The sequence below is a fragment of the Festucalex cinctus genome, chromosome 15 (genome assembly GCF_051991245.1).
Source record: "Festucalex cinctus isolate MCC-2025b chromosome 15, RoL_Fcin_1.0, whole genome shotgun sequence".
In the NCBI taxonomy this organism is placed as follows: Eukaryota; Metazoa; Chordata; class Actinopteri; order Syngnathiformes; family Syngnathidae; genus Festucalex; species Festucalex cinctus.
In genome coordinates, this window is record NC_135425.1 from 16,242,894 (window position 1) to 16,257,596 (window position 14,703).

A 14,703-nucleotide genomic window follows, 5' to 3' on the forward strand; every position below is an offset into this window, starting at 1 on the left:
AAAAAAAAAAAAAAACATCCACGGAAATAAAACAAAAATGGACAACGTGACGATGAGTCTTTGATGAGCTACCGTACTTAAAATAGCAGCTCTTTCAAAACCAACAAAACTACAAAGAAAATAATGTTCAAGCTTCTGTTTTGCCCGAGGGGCTCTCACATGCTTTCTGGTAAGGCTTTTTTTTTTTTTCTCCTTTTCATGTTCTCAACTTGTGATCAGTTGGCAGTACTTTTGTGAACCAAACCCTTGTGAGTCGACTTGTAGTAAAAACCCAACACAAAGTGAATCAATCAGGCAACATCAATGCCGTTAAACCTGTGAATGCAATTCCTTCCTGGATGGCGACACATCAACAGTTGGGCCATTGAAAGGCCAGCGGGCTGTTAACGTCAACAACACTTGGAGCTATGTGAGGCTGAACAGACTTCCTTCTTGCATCCTCCACAACACCACCCATCTCCCCCTCCTGTTCCCAGTTCACTACTGGCGGCTACACCCTTCTCCCACCTGGACCGCCCTTTATCTCTCCTTGGAGCTTTATGTTATCGTCATCGTGTCCGCCCCTCTTATCCGTTCCCCTTCAGAACCCCGTTTCACCCCCTGACCTTCAGACCTATCGACTACACAGCTGTTGTATAACCTACAATGATGTCGGTGAGGAGCTTTCTGGGAAAAGGGAGAGGTTTGGAAGGAAGACAGCATTGATAAAATTCTTGCTCCTGTCTGTGGTATTGCACTTGCTGGTGCAGAGAGGGGTGGGAAGGGAAAGATACTTAAATTTAGACTATTCTCAACAAGCTCAATTTTTAGTGAAAACTGAACAAATAAGTATGGCATCTTGTGTATATCCACCAAATTGTACGTTCTTCTTTATAACTTATTTCTTCGTCATCTCTTTTCTTTGTGTAGTCATTTTACACTGCCCACTACTGTTCAGCCTCAGACATCACATAGATGATTTCAAAATAATCGCCTGTCATTTTTCAGATTTTTAGGAAACACAAAATTGCAAAAATTAAACCATTTGCATCAGAGGAGATGATTTAGGAAAAAAATATTTTTTGCAAAAACATGACTTCGGCGATTATAAGAGGGTGATGTTATCTAAAGTACCTTATGTTACAAACAACCATTAACATCTGTGGCCAATTTAAACGGGAAGTCAAGCCCCAAAATTTGTTTTGACAATAATACGTTCTATGCAGCCCAACTAGTCTAAATATGGTTTTTAGGTTGATATTGTGTTAGTGGAATATGAGTTAAGCGGCAAAATCCAGACGTTTTTATCCATCTCGGGGCGGCCAATTGCCACTTGCTGTCGACTGAAGATGACGTCAATGCTGCTCAGGGATCAGGCAACGACCAATCACAGTTCACCTGTTGTCTGAAGCTGTGTTGCGTGCTGAAAGGTTTGGATCCCAGAATGCAGACACAAATAAGATTTTCTCCATTTATTCACTTCGAGACGCAGTACACCCGACAGTTGAGCAATAATCAGGCTCAACAAACACAATTCTCAGACCCTTAAATAGACAATGAATCAACCTCATTGGTTGTGGCCAGACATGTGATTACCAGTAACTGACATGGAATTCCCTGATTGGCTGTTAACCCAGTAATTACAGATCCGGATATCAATTACAGTTCCGGACATCAATAAACATTATAGCATAAAAGATTCCTGACATCACAAAGTCCAAACATCATATATCCAAACTAGTTGAAACTGGATGGAGTTACATCAATACCAAAACAGACACGTAACAGGTCATGAACTCAGGCGCAGGCCATGACAAGCTGAGCTGTGATTGGTTTTTACCTGAGCCTTGAGCAACTGTGATGTCATCTTCAGTCGACAGCAAGTGGCAAAATGGCCACCCCCTGAGATGGATAAAAATGGCTGGATTTTGCTTCATAACTCATATTCCACAAATATAATATTAATCAGAATGGCATGTTTAGACTAGTGAGTTCACATATAACATATTATTGTCCAAAAATGTTTAAGGTTGACTTCCACTTTAAAACCTACCATGAGTTTTTTTGGGATGCAGGTGGAACACGGAACCCGTAGAAAATCTGTGCAGGCATGGGGAGAACGCACAAACTCCCCACAGGAAGGCCAGAGCCATATTTGAACCCAGAATCACAGAACTGGGAGGCAGACGTGCCGACCACTGAAAACTACAACTACGATACTAAAGAAGTATTTGGTGTAATAAAGTGCAAACCAATTTGATATGATGGGAACACACCAGATTGGAAACTTCCATAATCATATAACTTTTTTTTTTTTTCAAGCCATGAAATACACAAAAGAAACACGACTAGTCTTTTAACCGTATCTAGTGCGAGTTGATGAAAAGTGGGTTAAGGTCATTCTGAATGTAGGTTAAAGTGATGTGGAGGGGGGAGAACCTGTCATGTGCTCATTCATTCAATTTTCAACTGGTCATCAAAAGTGAAAATTTGACAGATTATTTTTGCTGAGGTGTACTCTAACACAGAACAAAAAAACAGAGCCAATGCTTGCTTGTTCATATTTTAATCTTCGGCTCAGATCAAAAAGGAGCACAAAGACTGAGGAAAAGACTGCAGTGAGATTCTTGTCCATTGACCTCCCACTGTTCTCATGGACTGCAGTATGCAGTGTCCTTCACACTAAAAAGCCAATCAATGTCATTGTAAGCTTCTGTGTGACACACGTTATCTTCTGTTCATAGTCTAGCACTGTTATTTTGAAGCAGTCACACTATAGTAAAGCTACAGTCCAGGTTTTGGTGGTATTCACTCAAGAGTGGAGGACAGATGTAAGAGGAAAACAATGACCGGGTTTCAGCGACAGAGACGTAACGCTTACCTACTGGCTGTGACTTCTTTCTCCTTTGTCTTGTTTTGCCTTCGCTTGCGTTGTACAACGTGGTAGGAAAAGTCTAACGTTTACTCCTTCAGCCCAGGATGTTGTGCTCCCTGTCCAGCACTAACAGCCAGTGAGTGACACGCGCCAGTTTTGAGCATTGGACTGTTCTCTGCTGCGCTCTTCTCCTGCCCTGCTCGCCCTCCCTCTGCTGCTCCACTCCCCCCCTTTCGCTCTCTCTTTCTCTCTCGGCACGCGTGCTGAATAATGCAGTTGGCGGGAGTGTGTTCGGAGCCCTTCCAGAGACAATCAGAGCGCCAGCGACCGGCCAGCACAATGGGGGCTGACCTATGACCCCGTGAGGATCAGGTTGCCTATTTAGAACTTCTTTCATTTATTCCGTTGCACAACGAATTCTGGACTGCGGTGTAGCTAGTCATTGGAGGCCCAAAGCAAACCCAGTCAGTGGGACCCAGGCTCTACTTATGCCTTTTGTACAGATTGTCCAAAGTATGGCTCGGGGACAATTTGCGGCCCACACTCTATTTTCTCGTGGTCCTCAGGTTTACATGACCAGCAACTCTGATTGGTGCGGTTGTTGAAAAAGTGATATGTGATGCAACTGACAACTACTACTAATCATAAATTAATGGTTAAACAATTAACTCATTCACTCCCAACCCTTTTCACAGAAGCAATCCCAATCACTCCTAGCTGTTTTATTGGATTTTGACTGATTTTGCAAGGACCACACAATATTGTGTTCTATTGCTATAAAAACATGCAACCTACCAAAAGAAAGATTAGAGTCTCTTCTTTCATCTATCAGTTTCCGTTTTGTAGCAATTAGCATTAGAATATAGCTAAGTTTCATCATTATTCACAAATCTAATTAGAATTGTGAGTATTTGAGCTTTTTTTTCCCCCCAACATGGCCCTGGTTGATCGCCTTTGCTCTGCTGCCATCTGCTGGCAGTTTGTGAAATAACTACCATTTCTTCAAGCGTTCTTTGCAATTGAGGCTGTATCAACATTTAAAATAGAATGTATTTATACGTTTTTGGGAGCAGATGAGTTTTAACTCAACTCAACTCAACTCAAGTTTATTTATATAGCGCTTTCAAACAGCCTGAACTGTCACAAAGCGCTTTACAGAACACACACACACACACACACACACACAAAAAGTTTTAATAAGTGTGACAGGGAGTTGAGGTGGGCACGAAATAATTTTTTCTTCCTTGGGGCTTAGCAAAAATAATAATGCCGTACAATGTATTCTATTCAAAGTAGCTGACAACCTTGAAACTACCGTATGTTGGGATTGTCATAAACCAAGAACACCGTGGTATTGGGTCTCTGAAGTGCCTGCCGACACATCAAATGTAATATTGAACAACCAGAAAAATCTTGTGTTACTACCCTAGCTCCAAAAAATGCAAGCTAGCTCCATTGTCAAATAACAGTAGCATGTAGCAAATTTAGATAATACCATATGCACACCAAGTTTCGGCCCGCACGATCTGGCAGTGAGAGCAGGAGTGCCGACTCGCACAAGCATTATTACGTCAAAGCCAAATAGTAAGCAGAGCTGCAGCGTTAGCATCACAGCTGGGTGTTAGCTAACAGTGTTATAACAGCATTAGTTTCTTAAAGTTGGCAACGTGTGAGTCATGTTATTTGGCAACACATGGGTCATATTTGTTTGAAAAGTGTAATTAAATTACTTAGTGATGAAAGTGCTGCCTCCATGAGGTCAAATACAATTCATGGACAATTGCATAATGGGGTAGAATATGGTTAAATTAGGCAGTGGTGTTTTCGGAGATGGGTGAACCTGCTTTGGTTGGAGATTCTGAGTCTTACAAAGTCTCCAATAACACCACAAAAAGTAGCTTCAAAAAATAGTCACTCAGGGGTTGGAAAAGTTGTTAAATGTAGCAACGAAGTCACAAAGTCGGAAATACTGAGCAGCCCTTGCTTTGTTGTAACGCACAAGCTGCCCCGCGTTCATTATGACAACAAAAGCTGTCCTCGGCAGTGGCCAAGCCATATGGGGTGGGGGTGAACTAATTTGCATCAGACGGACCCCATGGAAGTTCTTTTATTTATTTTGTTTATCCTTTGTGTACACTGTAAAAAAAAAACTTTTTTTTTTTTTTTTTTTTTAGCTAAAGTAGGCTAAGTATTGTATAAATCCCCCACAAATGACTTGTCAGATTTAGGAACAGGAATCTATCTTGCCTATCTAATCTAGCCCTATAAATTCTACCTGGCATCAAACAGCGGGACAAATATGTGACATAACCAAGATAAATCTGTGCAGAAAGCACGAAAACAACATACCCAGTAAAAGCAACCATCGTTGTGTATGTAAGTCTGTTGAGAATTAAATACACTTGAATGTCTTACGACTTTGTTTATCTGACTTAAAAGTAGTTTTTCACCACTAAGCAATTACTTGGAAAAACATACAAGCACAAATTTGAAAGCAGGTAATTACTGGCTAAATAATTTAACATATTTTCTACCCTGAGATGAAGCAGATAGTGCCCTAAGCGCTTAGTCAGTGCTTAACAAGTTAAACATTGCGGCTAAATGAGCAAAGTATTTCATAATCACATGCAAATGAATGCATACACTCACCATGGCAGTGTGAGGATATCTGCTCGGCATCTCGACCTGATGTCCATTTGTTGTTGTCCCGAGATCCCCATAGCCTATGATAAAAATAAAAAACAATGTACTGTATATACTAAAATGCAGGTAAATGTCCCGGTAGTTATATTAGCTGCCATGTATCTGTTTATACAGTTACGGTCACATTAACTAACTTATTGAACAAATGCAAAGCGAATATTAAAGTGGGAGCATTCCAAAATCGATCTCTGCTGAACAGTATTGTGGCACTCAGAAGTTTTGGTATAGTATTGTCAAGGTTGGAGTATCTTCTACAGAGAAAAACTGCACTTCCTTGATTGTTATTCAGAATGCACGTACACCAATTCTGAATAAGAATTCAATTAGTGAATGTTTATTCTGTTCAAGAAGTAATATTTGAAAATAACTCGATTTAAACAATCCTAATTCCATAACATTTTCTTTCATGTGCTTCCATGAAAGCAGATGTGACCTTGAGAAATACATCATTAATTGTGCTTTTTAATGTATTTTTATTTATTTATTTTTTTAAAGAGCTACATGAGCAATATTGTAGAATGGTATAAAAATAGGCAGAGTCATATGCTTTACGTTACGTAGTCATTGTCCCAAGAAAATGTGATTATTGTGTTTATTATCACACAGCCAGGGATGGAAAGTATGTGTGGCCGAGATATGGTTGTCATGGTGTCTCTAATATGATTAGTTATATCGTGCTATTATGACTTCTGTAATGCGTGTCATGTTTGTGCCAGAGCCTCACACCGCTATATACTGCATTTCCAGTTTATTCTGAAATAATAATGGAGCACGTAATAAATACAGAATATAAATTTTTCTTCCTTTTCATGTTAATGCAGTAGCTCTCTTTCTCCTATTTCTTTTCCTCATTACTTACCTGCCTTTTCATGTTTCATACGGATTACAGTAATCGTGTAAGAGGTTTCTGGTCCTTCTTTTGTGTGTGTGTACAGAATAAACTGCTAAATACTCAGTCAGGCTCCCACTACAGTGGACTCTGGTGTATTGAAACTTGTGAAATTGGTTCCAATTTGTATAGTTTCTTACTGTACATAAAAAGATGAACTGTATCATTTTTTGACCAACTGAACTCTTTTTTTTTTTTTTTGCCATTAATCACATAACTCTTAAATCTCTTACTGTATATACTACAAGAATAAACTCTATAATGATATGACTATAATGTTGTGAGAAAAGTATATAGTGTTGTGACCACAGAAGGTGCAGTGGTTAGTGGCGGTGGATATTATCAGAAGACTTATAGGGGTGCAATGAGAAGAGCTTGTGATCCTTGTGAATGTTAAATAGAGACAGATGGGAGGAACAACAAGCAAGAGACAGCAGGGGCTGAACTGGAGAAACTCAGCTTTATTTGTCCAAAGATTGTGAGAGGATACAAACGTCAGAGAAAAAGGTGGGGAGGATGTGATAGTGAGACTGAAGAACCATAGAGAGATGGAGAGAGAGAGAGAGAGAGAGAGAGAGAGAGAGAGAGAGAGAGAGAGAGAGAGAGAGAGAGAGAGAGAGAGAGAGAGAGAGAGAGAGAGAGAGAGAGAGAGAGAGAAATGTGAACAATAGTCTAGAAAATGGCTCCTTTTTTTTATTTTTTATTTTTTTTAATAAACAGTCCGTACAACCATGAGGGCAGGGAGAGGGGAAGAAAGGGCGCCCCCTAGAGAGCTAAAGTAGTACTTCACTGAGTGGCAGTGGGGCTGCAAGCTCAACAACGAGCAAACCCAGACAGGCAAACTGCTCATCAACTCAGCTCTCCATGAGCCCAAGCTATTTCTGGACATGATTATTGTATGTCCTATTGTTGGTGTAATCTCTCTGCACAGTCTCCACAGAAGACAAACAAATATGCTGTGATAGTGAAGAGGGTTGACACTAATCTAATGTGTTTGCAGCAAATAATGATGTTATCACCAGGTAGCGCAATCAAAACCAGTCAGATTAATTTCAACGTCGAGTTTGAGCTGGAGCCCATCCCAGCTGATTTTGGGTGAGAAGCGGAATACAGTACACCATGAACTGGTTGCCATAAAATCGCATGATGCTCAACCTTTTATACTACCTAAGCAATCACATTTGTAATGGTTGCCAGGATATCTAAAAACATTGGTGGTCTGCGTGGGCGCGAAATGAAACATTTGCTTAGCATGCAGTTAATAGGCAACCATGCACATCTATTGAGATGGTTAGTTAGGATCCTGCCCCTGCAAAAATGTCCTCGCATGCCTTTGGGAGTCGACGTGACACATCTGCAGAAGGAATTAGTTGTTAGGAGGAGTTCACATGAGGTTGTGATGGAACAAAACAATAGTTGGGTGTGTTTTAAATACGAGATTAATGCGAGAAGTAGAACGAACATGATATAAAAAATGTCTAATAGTGATCTCTAGTGTACTATAGATGTGAAAAATAAAGTCATTAGTGGATTGGATATAGAGCCTTCAGTATTTACATTCTTTAACTACACAGGGCGTGCTATTGGCCGGTCACTCAGCAGCAGTGGCCAATTGCACTAAATAAAGCAAGTTAGTTTAAGGCAAATTACTATTCAGGTATAACAGGATCATTGAGAGATGGGAAGAAATTTAGATTTTAGAATTTTTTGTATCATATTTTAACATTTGTTTCATTCTAAGATAATGATAACATTTATTTATTTTTGGGTGATTTATTAAAAGGTGGCCGAGTACATATGGTTACACACCTGAGCCACACAAGCACCACTTAATTCATGTATTTTGTGGATTTGATTCATTTGGATTCTTAAACTGTTTGTAAAGTACTTCCTCATATAGTGGCCATTGGCATGACTTTACTTTATTGCAGAGTACCTGCCCTCCGTTATGGTAAATAATTCTTCAGGCATTAGATTTTTATTTGTGAAGTGCATTTATATAATTCCATAATATTAATACTGAAAAAAATATTATGTATGTATTTATTTATTTATTTATTTTCTTTCAGCTTTGTTTGAATCGTTTGCTCTGGAATGATCTAAGCTGCATACCGTGGCACTATTTGAACAAGAACGTTCACCCAGACACATGACGGTATTATTAGGTCCATCTAGGCCACTATTTTTTGAGGAAATGTGCGATACAGACATTGAATGCAACATTATTGCTCTCGCATTTACATATCAGATTCATTCATTAGCCCTGAACGATGAATGAATGATTGCTGCCTTTGGAAGCTCTGCTGGCCTCCGACCAAGAAAATGAGCTGTATTGTATATAAGTATAAAAGTTATTGTGTTAAACAGGCCGCATTATTGTAGCACCCGTGTAAAAATAATAATAATAATAGCAATAATAAAAGAGCCTGGTAGGAGAGCGTCGCGAGAGCTGGCAGTGTTGTGGTGGACCTCAGAAGCACTGCATGGCAGACAACATGAATTACATTAGAAATTGACTTCCGCAATACCGGTGGTTGGCTATGGAGCCACGTTCTATACTGTTTGTCCTCGTTAGGGTTATGGTAAACTGGCACCTATGCCAGCTCACTTTGGGCAACCCATTCAGTCAACATATAGACGAAATCGTTCAAACTGAACTCACATTCACACCTATGCACAATTTAGAGTCTTGAATTAAGCTTGCATGCGTGTTTCTGCTACACTCTCTTGATTGTGATAATAAACCATAATGGTGGTTGGTAATTCATATAAATCTGTGTGTGCATTCTATAGGCTGTCACTGGTGGTGTTTCCTCAATGTGCTCGTGAATTTGTGGCATTAGATACACTGAGTCAGAAATGGCTGCACAATTCCCATTAGATGATTCATGGCTTCTTATTGGCTGCTGAGTTAGGAAGTGATTGAATGGAAGGAAATGACTTCATTGGTGGAATAGCTCAAGTTGATTTGGTTGGGTTATTTTAATGAAAACTAATTTTTTCATTGAAAGAAGCACCCAAAACTTATCTGGAATTTGTTTTACAAAACGACAACAAAAATGTTATGACAATAAAAAAGTAAACTTGTAAAAGAAAATCTACCGTAATTGTTCCGTTGTTTTGTTATGACTATTCAGGTGGAAGAATAATAGAGGCACATGAAGAAACCAAGGCAACAAGGACCCTCCCCTTCCCTGCAAAGACACACACCAACTCCACACAACTCTTTCTTTAAGTCATGTGTGTGTGTGTTTGTTTGGATGAAAGGAATTAACGGACCAAGATAGTCGGAAAAACAAAGTGATATGCAGTCATTATTTTTTTAAATGGTCTTTGTCTCCTTAAAGGGGAAGTCAAGCCAAAAATGTTCTTTAAATAAATGTGATTATTATTGTGCCTGTGGAATATGAGTTTCGCAGTAAAATCCACCCGTATTTATACATCTCAGGGGCGGCCATTTTGCCAGTGACATCACAGTTGCTCAGGTAACCACCAATCACAGCTCAGCTTCAGAAAACAGGTGAACCGTGACTTGTTGTTCCCTGAGCAACAGTGATGTCATTTTCAGTTGACAGCAAGTGTCAAAATGGCCGCCCTGAGATGGATACAAACAAGTTGATTTTGCTACTCAACTCATATTCCACAAACACAATATTAATCAGAATACCGTTTTTAGACTAGTGGGGGTGCATAGAACATATTGTAAACAAAAAAACATTTTAATCGTTAAGGTGATTGCGTGGTTCTATGGTGTGCTAGCTTGAAAACCCGGTAGCTAACTGTGAAATCTAGGCTAGCCGATTGTAGCCTAGCTTGGCGAACAAACGGATGTTTCTCCATCTATCTGTTTTTGTCTGTCATGACTGTAGCAGCAAAATAACAGATTCCAGTTCCTGCTGATTGATTTGAATTTGTCAGGTGGACAGAGATTTAAAAAAAAAAAAAAAAGCAGAAATGCACGGCTGAATGAAGGCGTAAGTGCGTGCGTGTGCGTGAGTGCGGCAGCCGCTCAAGAGTCCAAAGGAGAAGGTGCTTCAGTTAGTAACCATCCAAAGACAGAGGGGGAAAAGAAGGGTGTTGTGGGTAATAATAAAAAGGAAGCAGAAGATTCAGTCACATGACTATGCAGCACTTGCAGCGTTTCCTCTTGTCTGTACCTGTGGCAGGGGTGAGACCAGGAGGCGGGGCTTTGTTGGCGTCGGGGTTCGGCGGGGCCGAGGCGGCGCTGTCGGGCTCACGGCCGTCGGACGACAGTTCCGTGCTGACGGCCTCCGACGTGACCGGCCGTCCCGACACGAGGTCGGCCGCCGTGCCGTCGATGATGGACAGGTCGGTGACCGTCTTCTCCCTCAGGGACTTCTCGTCGTCTTCGTCGATCAGCACCACCTCGGCCTTGACGGCGCCGTCGAAGCCGAGCAGACGCCGGCTCTCGCTCGTGTCTTCCAGGTCCTGGTAGCCCAGGAACACCATGGTGACCGGGTGCTCTGCACTGGCTTGCGGCACGGAGCTCAGCTCTGGTCCCGGGTGGTCTGAAGGGCCGGGCTGCGTCACGATTGGCGCCGCGGATGGGGGCATCATGCCTAGCCGAGTCTCCCGCTGCAGCGTGACCTGGGCAGGCGGGCTCGACGGGATAGAGGGCGGGGCGCAGGATGGCGGGGACAGATCGTCCGCAGCTGTAACCAGCACCTGACCCCTGCTATCATCTCCCACTTCACCTGGTCTCGCCGCTCTCTGGACGAGCTGGTCCACCTGCGAGGAGCTCCACCCATTCTCGATTGAGGTCGTGGACACGCCCCCGGAGGACGTGAATTCGTAGACGACTTTCCTGCCGTCGTCGTAGACTTTGACGCCTCGCGAGCCCGCTTCGGAGGGGCTGACGCGGTTAGCAGACAGGATGCGCTGCTCTCCAGTTTGAGGGTCGTGCTGCACGTTGATCTCCATGGCAAACATTGCTGTTAGAAGGGGGAAGGGGGGTAATGCAGAAGGGAGTGGGGGTGTGAAGGAAGAGTGAGGAGGGTGGAGAAGGTGGAAGGAGTGAAGCGTGAAGATGGGGACACACAGTAGACAGAAAAAATCTCAAGTCAATTAGTTTTACAGTGCTTATGTAGATTATACCTGCATATGAGCCAATACAAGAAAATCTAATATTTTACTTTTACAAACATAAAAAACATTCAGGTTTAATTGACACTGTCCAGAAGCATTAATATATTTAATTGCTGTGGTTGTAGCTTTCATTGATGTATTGTATGTAGCAAGGTTATTAAAGTATATTGTAACTAACAAAATAACTAAAACTAAATGTGAAATTAACTACAATTATTGTGAGAATTTTCGTCTTTGTCAATTAGTGTCATATACAAGATTTCTGGATTAATTTTAAATGTGTTTATTTCGGTATTGTGTTTTTTTTTTCTTCTTCCTAATTGTAGGTTACCTTACTTTTTCCCACAAAATACTTAATGACCTTTTTTTTTTTCTTTTTTTTTTTTTAATTTTGCACTTGGCAATTACAGTGTTCCACGTTTATAAACAAAACCAATACTAAAACTATTACAAAACCAACTAAAATGAAGCACTTAAAGACCTTTTTTATTTTTTAATTGACAAATAGTGTTCCATATTTATAAAAAAACATACTAAAACTAATACAAACCAACTAAAACAAAGTACTTTAATAACATTTTTTATGTTGCAATTGACAAATACAGTATTCCATATTTATATAAAAAAAAACTAATACTAAAACTAATACAAAACCAACTAAAATGAAGCACTTGTACTGGATGTCATCAGGCTTGTCTAGCAAATGTCTGTTTTTTTGCCCCCCCCTCCCATATCAATCAATAAGGTTGATAAAAGTGGGGTACTACGTCGTCATTTATCTAGAAGAACATTTATGAGATCAATGGTTACTAATGTTGAGATATTGTATGTTCTAGTTTGTTCGATGGACGTCAGGGCTCCCAAATTATTCTGCATCAAATTGTGCCCTTTATGTACATTGCTTAGAGCACTGGGCACGTACGAGCCATGCGTGATTTCCCAAAATTGTTGGAAACATAGAATTGTTTCACACCAGAGCCTTGAATTGCCCCACATCTGTTATCAATCCAGGCTCATTCAGATTGCAATCTAAAATATTTAGTCAATTTGTATTATTTCTATTTCATGATGACTCAAATATTTAGTGATATTTTTCTTTGACAATTAATAGTCACCACCAGAGATATTCATATACCCCTACATATGCTTGAATTTTGCAAAGTGAAATCTATATATTATTTACAGATAAATTTTGAGAAAAAGAGGCCTTAATATACTCCTTGAAAATGCTACGTACCGAAAAGTCCGATGTTCCACCTCTCCACAATGTTATATTATGTAATACTGTAATTGATACAATTGATACAAAAAAAAAAGTAGCTCCTAGTAAACCTTTTATAAGTTTTAGCAATGACAAAAACAGTGTCACCTACTGAGCATGTAGTTCAATGTTTATGCTGTTCCAAGGTTTTATTTAGCATATGGTAATGGCAATGTCTTTTTTTTTTTTTTTTTTTTAGATTTTTGGGATGTGTGCATTCAGTTTCACCCCAACAATATATTGATGTGTGACTTTAATAAGCAGGTATACTTACCTACTAACCTGTCTGTCTTTGTATTCTGTGTGACTCTAATCCAATTTGGCCACATCCCAAACCCTTGATGCCCTTTCATCCTCCCTCACCGGACCACCTCCCTCCATCCCCCTCCCCACTTCTCTCCCTTGTCATCCTTCTCCATCCTTACCAGGTCTCGGAGCTGCCTTCTCTCCAGGCGCGGGTGCGCTGGTCCGGGTCTGCGTAGCCTGTATGAGCTGGTCGGGATCGAAATCCGCGCCCGCCGAGAGAGGAACGGACGTGCAGCCGATGGCCTCTACTGAGCGCGAGCGAGCACAAAGGGGAGGAGGGGAGGAGGGGAGGAGGGGAGGGGTGGAGGGAGGTCAGTGCGAAAGACGGTCAGTGATGTTGGTGGCAAAGAGTGACCCACACAGACCAACACAACGGGGACACAAACAAACGCAAAAAGACGAAGTAAACCATCCACTTCCTCACACACACACCGTCTCACTGTCCTTGTCTCACTTCTGTGTCCACGGCAACTGTAGCACCCCAGAGTTTCAAGTGCTTATGCAGCAAAAACATGTGAGAGTGCGTGAGCGAGAGAGTGTGTATGTCACTGCTTTGTGTGTGTATTTGTGTGTTTTTGCATGTGCCTGTGATGGGAAGAACAAAGCAGCAGGGGCTTACAGGGCTTTTTTGGAGAATAGTGGGGGGATAAAGCCAGCGACTGCAGGCTGCAGAGTCATGGCCTTGTGTGAGTGGGAGCGTCAATAGTCTTGCTGAGCATGGTGTGTGCATGTGTTTAGTACTAGTGTGCAATGTAAGTATACATGTCTGCGTGCTCTGTCCGTGGCAATCAGAGTGTGTGTTTGAAGGTTCATGGGCGCTCTCTGGCCCGAATCGCTCCTGCCTCAGCGAGATTATTATCCAAACAAACACACAGTGACACACGCACACATATTTGGAAACAGTAACTGACACCTTTGGGAAGAACAGCTATCCTATTAAAGGTGACTTTGTGTATGTCATGAGTACAGTGGAAGCTCCATTTAATGGACTAATAACATTTAAGCTGATTGTCTGTTGAATTGAAAGTTTTCTCCTTCTTCGAGGCCTATATTGTATATATAAACGCATAAACACACAGTCTATCAAGAAGCTTCAGTTGAAACTATTTGAAAAGTTTTAAAATTTATCCTAACGTGCCTTATGGACTACAGCATGCAGCTCGTCGTTTTCCCCAAGTTAACGCTTTCTTTTTTTGCCTCCGCTATAACTGGATGGCATAAAGAATGGTGTGACGACAAAAAACCCCCAAACAAACACAAAAAAAACAGTTGTACCTATATCAGTACAGCAGCGATGTGTATGTGACAAGTGTCAACGTTAACGTTAGGTAGATAAGATACGCCAATTTTGAGCTGCGCTAAGATAAAGTCCATGATTTTGACTGCCTTTGGGGATGTCGCCCCTACCAACATGGCTGCCGAGTATGCCCCTACGCCTTTTTGAAAGGTCAAATCTCCTGACCTTTATGCCACGTCTTAAACTTTGTTCAGGGTCAAGGAGACATGAAAAGGTGTTTCCTTTTTAACATGGGAAAGCACAACATTGGTTGACATGAACTTTAATACCTAACTGACATTGTTGTG

At 41.1% G+C, this 14,703-nt stretch overlaps 1 protein-coding gene across 5 annotated transcripts in view; it reads right to left on the reverse strand.

Annotated features, from left to right (window-relative positions):
* palm2akap2 (PALM2 and AKAP2 fusion) overlaps window positions 1-14,703 on the reverse strand; it is a 68,571-nt gene that overhangs the window by 24,332 nt on the left and 29,536 nt on the right. For 4 of the 5 annotated variants that reach the window (XM_077498618.1, XM_077498616.1, XM_077498619.1 and 1 more), the window contains 3 exons: window positions 13,239-13,367; window positions 10,604-11,398; window positions 5,504-5,577 (listed from right to left, as the gene is read on the reverse strand). In XM_077498618.1, the coding sequence (XP_077354744.1) occupies window positions 5,504-5,577; window positions 10,604-11,398; window positions 13,239-13,367 (998 nt within the window). The remainder of the gene's footprint in view (window positions 1-5,503; window positions 5,578-10,603; window positions 11,399-13,238; window positions 13,368-14,703) is intronic. The other variant, XM_077498617.1, reaches the window with a different exon arrangement.